The 6,000-nt window shown below is 48.6% G+C and overlaps 1 protein-coding gene across 2 annotated transcripts in view; it reads left to right on the top strand.

Moving 5' to 3' along the window:
• The first annotated feature begins 1,694 nt into the window (after positions 1-1,694).
• Positions 1,695-6,000, top strand: part of STUM (stum, mechanosensory transduction mediator homolog) — a 40,349-nt gene continuing 36,043 nt past the window's right edge. The window contains exon 1 of one of the 2 annotated variants that reach the window (XM_081854232.1): positions 1,695-2,255. In XM_081854232.1, the coding sequence (XP_081710358.1) occupies positions 2,042-2,255 (214 nt within the window). In that variant the 5' untranslated portion in view covers positions 1,695-2,041. The remainder of the gene's footprint in view (positions 2,256-6,000) is intronic. The other variant, XM_081854231.1, reaches the window with a different exon arrangement.

Here is a 6,000-nt window from a genome sequence, read left to right as displayed (position 1 = left end):
GTGGGTTCCTGTAGGAAGCATGTGCTCACAGTGAACTAGACATATGTGCACTCATCACACATGGCTGCACACATATGAGGTAACAATAATTTTTATGGAAATATGAGATTTATATAGGAAACCCACCTTGTGTGAAACAGCCTTGAGAGAGCCCTTGTGGGTGTATATGTGCATTGAGATGAACCGCTGTGTGGGAGAAAACCAAGAAAATTCATGTGCAAAAGTGTAGGTGGGCCACGCTTGTGTTCTAATATGTGCCAGGGAAAAAAGCATGTGCGCGACTCCAGAGCAAATAGTATATTCTGGGACATCTTAGCTAACATATTAAATCCCTTGATGAACTTCCAGTTCCTTTTTACTCACCCCATGCAATGTGATGGCAACAGCCATTATCCTATGTCGCTATAAGGAACACAACATTGCTCTGTGACTAAAAAGCTGCCTACAACACTATAATGACAAAGACACCTCAAAGGTGCTTGCATATCCAGGCTCAAATTCTTTCTCTCCACCCTAGTTCAGAATACATGCACATGCTGACCCATTACCACCTTACAAAGGACCGCTACTTTCAGTAATTTGCAGCACAATCAAAAGCTTGTTTACTCTGATGTCAATCCCATCCCTAGGATATCTGTTTTACTGTGGCAATTTTGATAGCTGCCCACATTTTGCTGCACCTTAAGATGTGTTCCCATTTGTTGCTTGAGACTGCAGCTTTTGTTTACCTTGTGGCATGGCCATACCCTACTTTTTATTTTGCACATTGCCATACTACAGATCCTAGCAATGGGACGGTGTCTTCCAGCACACCCAAGGGAAGCAGTCTAGCTTAGGAGGTACAGAAAAGGCTGTGTGGCACACATGGCTCTGTCCTCCAACAGAGGGTGGCGGGTGGTGGTTCGAATCCGCATGGCGGGGTGAGCTCCCATTGCTCCATCCCAGCTTCTGCCAACCTAGCAGTTTGAAAGCACACCAGTGCGAGTAGATAAATAGGTACTACTGCGGCAGGAAGGTAAATGACATTTCCATGTGCTCTTGTTTCTGTTAAGCTGCGCCTGAAGCAGTTTAGTCTTGCTGGCCACATGACCCGGAAAGGTGTCTGTGGACAAATGCCAGCTCCCTTGACCTGAAGTGAGATGAGCGCCACACCCCATAGTCGCCTTTGACTGGACTTAACCATCCACCTCTGCTTGAGACAGTCACCTTACTCTGGTCAATGGTTGGGCCAGCCCTCTTACTATGTCCTGCTTTGCTCCAACAAACCCACGCAAGGAAGTAGAAGCTGCTGAAAATACCTGCTGCCACATGGAGACTGCCATGCAGCAAGCTCTATGTTTCCTCTACGCCACTACTGCAAAGTTCGTCACATTACAGTATCTACATGTACATTTAGCTATTAATACCTATACAAATTTTGTGTATATCTGAGCCCGCCTCCTGGTGATGGATTGCGTCTCTCTTTCGGCAATGCTTAGGTGGCTATGGCGGGAAATGCATTAAAGTTGCCTTTATGAAATCCATAAACCCTCCCCTGACTTTTTTAAAACAACTCATGGCTCCCCTGTGGCTTTTTTAAAAAGGTAGCGGGTGGGTCTCGCAAGATGTTTTCTATCATTTGAAGAAAGGGGGGGGGGGAGCGCGCGCGCTAGAGAGTTTCTGTGAGGTGAGGCGCCTGAGGCCGGCACCGCGCGCTTTTCGTCGGGAAGGCCAAGCGCGTGCGCAGTGGCGCCGGCCAGACCCCTCGGCGTGCTCGAGGCGGCGTGTGTGAGAAGGGGGAGCGCAAAGTGCGTGAGCGAGGGAGACGGGGAGCGCGCTCGCGCTGTCTCTTTAAGCCGCTCACTCGGGAGCCTGGGCGCGTGTTGAGCGCGGCGCCTCGCCTGGCGCGCCGCTCCGCTCTCCCTTCACTCGCGCAGGGGAGCTTCCTCAGGCAGACGCCGACGGGCGCTCCGGCTCCTTGCTCCCGGGCAGAGACCCTCCGCGGGGCGCGGCCCGCTAGCCTCTCCCTGCCCCCCCTCCCTCCCTCGCTTCAACAGGCGTCATGGACCACGGCCCCAAAGAAGGCGACTCGGCCGGGGCAGCTGCCGGCGACGCCGCTCGAGGGGCTGCCGCCGCCGCCGCCGCCGCCGCCTCCTCGGGTGGCGTGGTGGTGCAAGTGCGGGAGAAGAAAGGACCCCTTCGCGCCGCCATCCCTTACATGCCCTTCCCGGTGGCCGTCATCTGCTTGTTCCTCAACACCTTCGTGCCAGGGCTAGGTAAGCTCGGGGCGCCTCATCCGGGGGGGGGGGCGCCCTGGGCGGGAAATGGGGCGCGCCCAAGGCGTGGGAGGGTTCCTGTGGCTGCTCGGGGGAGATCCCTCTCCGGGCGGGCGCCATGTGCCAAGGGGCTGCCCTTGAAGGGCGTCGGGGTGGCTGCTCGCCTCTCAGCGCCTCGGGAGAGCGGAGCCTGGGAGTAGGCAGGCACCCGCCTTCGCGCCCTCGCGGCTACTTTTATTGACGAGCAGCGGCCAATTAATTCCCTGCAACCTGCTGCTCTCGGTTACTTGGGAGATGTGAAAGTGGGTCGCGGATGTGAGAGCGCAAACAAGTTGTTGGAGCGGCGGGCAGAGGGAGAGACGCAAGTAAGCTGGCGGGAAGAAAGTGCTTAATATGGGCAAATGAACCCACAGAGCCTCCTTGGACAACGTTGCCTTTTCGCAGCTTGGGATCGGGGACAGGGTGGGCTTCTTTCCCCCCTCTTCAACCTAAGATGAACCCTGCTGGATCAAACCCAAAAGCCATCTAAGTCTAGCATCCTGTTTTCCCAAAGTGACGCAACGGGTGCCTTCTGGAAGCCCACAAGCAGGCTCTGAGTGCAATCTCATTTTGTTGCTCTTTGCCACCTTTTACACGCACGCACACTCACTCCCGCGAGCGTTACTCCGAGGTACATTGTCTTTGGACACGGAAGCTTTCCTATAGCCATCCTGACTACTAGCCATGGATAGCGCTTGCCCTCCATATTAGGAATAGGTCTTGAAATTCTGTCCAAGGCATCGAAACTGGTGGCCGTCGCTGCAACTTGTGGCGCTGAATTCCACAAGTTAATGATGCGAGCGTGTGGGAAGAAGTGCTTTCTTTTGTCTAGCCTGAAGCTGCTGCCGATCGGTTTCTTCTTATGCCTGCAGCCATGGTAATGATCATCAATACAGTATTGGTGTTTTGAGTGTGAAGCTCAGGGCTGCAGTCTGCATTCCAGGACGTAATCCTGAAACCGCAAGGATAACATTGCTGATTCTGCAACCCCCATGTCTGCCAATCTTGTTGGGATATTTACAGACAAAGGGAGGTGGAAGCAACTTTGGGTTAGCATATCCCCTACCTGCAGGACAAACTGCTCACTGTCGGCTTCCCGGCTTGTTTTGTTCGCTGAATTCTCATGCAGGAAGGGGCCGCTCTTCCAATGCTAGCCTGCAAGGTTTTATGTATGCAGGAAGGAAGAGGTAGAACTTTTTCAAGGGGTGAAACATACCGGTATTCCTCTTGAGTGGGAAAAGGAGCCGTATAGCTTCTTTGATCAGCTCTGAACAGAAAAAGGAGGGCTGAGGGAAGAGCAAAACTGAAGAATCTTCAGAATGTTTCATGGGTGAGGCTATTGAAAGGAGCTACAAGCTTTTATAGCTGCACAGGAGCAAATATTCAGTGAAAACTAGCTTTCCTGATATGGAGCTGCAGAAAGGGGATTTCTATCCATACAGTAAACTGCATTTCTACCTGTGGTTGGAACAAAAGTGACCATCTGACAACAGGATGAACTGTTTTCTTCCCCCAAACACCTGTAGGCATGCAGTTTCATACAGGTGAAACTCGGAAAATTAGAATATCGTGAAAAAGTTCATTTATTTCAGTAATTCAACTTAAAAGGTGAAACTAATATATGAGATAGACATGCAAAGCGAGATATGTCAAGCCTTTATTTGTAATGATTGTGATGATCATGGCGTAAATGAACTTTTCCACGATATTCTAATTTTCTGAGTTTCACCTGTATGTATTTTCTCTCAGCTGGGATGCCTTGACTTGTAAACCCACTTGTATATACTTTTGGGGAGAATATATGGTGGGGAATTAAACAGTACACTGAAAAGGATGCTGCGTAGTGGGGCAGGGTCATGGTGGCTCAGCGGCAGAGCACATGCTTGGCATGTAGAAGATTCTAGGTTCAAGCCCCAGCATCTCCAGGTAGAGTGGGGGAGACCCTGGTCAGAAACCCTGGAGAGCTGCTTCCAGTCAGTGTAGACAATGCTGATCTAGATTGACTCCGAATAAGTGAGAAATAAATTATAGTGATAGTCAAAAAGATGACTGAATGCATAAATGATAAATAACCCCTTCTAAACTGAGAGCTGGCAGAGCCCCTTCTGATTGCGAGGTGACCAGCTGTCATTATGTTGTAGAGTGTTGAGCGAAACGAGGTGTTAATAGATGTTGGTGTTGTTAAAATTGCATTATATATATTTTGTGTGTGTGTGGTGTGTTGCCACCTTGTAAATTGCTTTGTAGCCAGAGGATGTTGCTGCAGAATAGGCTCTGTGGGTTCTCTTGAGCTGTGGGTGGATTTTGGAGGACTCTGGACCTACCGAGATATCAAATACGTTCTCCTGGGTAACTTTACTGGTCTCTGAATGGTGAACTGAGAGAAAAAAAGAAACTCTCACTTATCCAGTTTGTATTCTACAGAAGCAATACATGTAGCGGTAATTGGTTCTCCACAGCACACTATCAGCAATAATATTAGCAGCCCTGTATCGGGAAGCTTTTAATGTGTGATGTTGTGTAGTGTTTTGTATATTCTGTTGGATGTCATCCACAGTGACTGGGGCAACACAGTCAGATGGGTGGGGTACAAATTATTATTATTATTATTAAATTGCTGGTAGTAGCAGCATTAAAGGATCTCTACCATTAAGTCTTTAGCTTGGGATGCACCTATCAATGCAAGTGGCTAAGTCCCTATATAGGTCTTAGTTTGCTTCTCTTTAATCCATTGTGCACTAGCACCCATTATCCTTTTTGTCCCACACCACCCCCTTTATTCTCACAATCACCCTGTGATGTAGACTAAGCTTGAGACAAATTCCATTATCAAGAACTGGAGATGCTCCTTAGAGAGCCAGTGTGGTGTAGTGGTTAAGAGTGGTAGACTCGTAATCTGGTGAACTGGGTTCACGTCTCCGCTCCTCCGCATGCAGCTGCTGGGTGACCTTGGGCTAGTCACACTTCTTTGAAGTCTCTCAGCCTCACTCACCTCACAGAGTGCTTGTTGTGGGGGAGGAAGGGAAAGGAGAATGTTAGCTGCTTTGAGACCCCTTCTGGTAGTGATAAAGCGGGATATCAAATCCAAACTCTTCTTCTTCTATTTATTTGTTTGTCCTACTTGAAGGGTCAAAACAGTTTCATTCTTCCATTACAGTCTAAAATCTGTTTCTGTATGCTGTTTTAAAGGTTAATTTTCAGGGATATTTAAAGGTTTATATTCTTTTGAGGGGGCATGCAGCCTCATCCTGTGCATGGTGGTTTAGAAGTAATCTCAATTGTGTTCATTGAAAACTCACTCCTAAGAGACTAGGCATAGGATTGCCACCTTAAAGTAGTGTTAGAAACTCAGATGTATTAGCTAGGCACCAAATGGTTCCTGTAAGCAAAGTTACAGCCGCCAAAACAGAATGTCTAGCTGCCATTTGGGGGTAAGACAGCTCTAAAATCTTATTTTTAAAATGATGGACTGACTGTGACTGATTATCGATTAAACATCTGGCTAGTTCAGATGACTACCTGATCCAAGGACAGTCCATATATATACTGTGAGCAGGGGAGTGGGTTGGGGTAAACGAAGACAAGCTGTAACAATTAACTATAACATTGTTCACTGCTCCTACTCAGGCTGCACAGAAAAAGCATTTAGGTTCCTGAAATTCATTCCAATTGTGCAGATAAAATATAACTGATAGAATTCTCCAGG

Source organism: Podarcis erhardii (assembly GCF_964252035.2).
Source record: "Podarcis erhardii genome assembly, chromosome: 3".
Taxonomy (NCBI): Eukaryota; Metazoa; Chordata; class Lepidosauria; order Squamata; family Lacertidae; genus Podarcis; species Podarcis erhardii.
The sequence above is the reverse complement of the archived record's forward strand: the minus strand, read 5'-3'. Positions and strand labels throughout refer to the sequence as shown.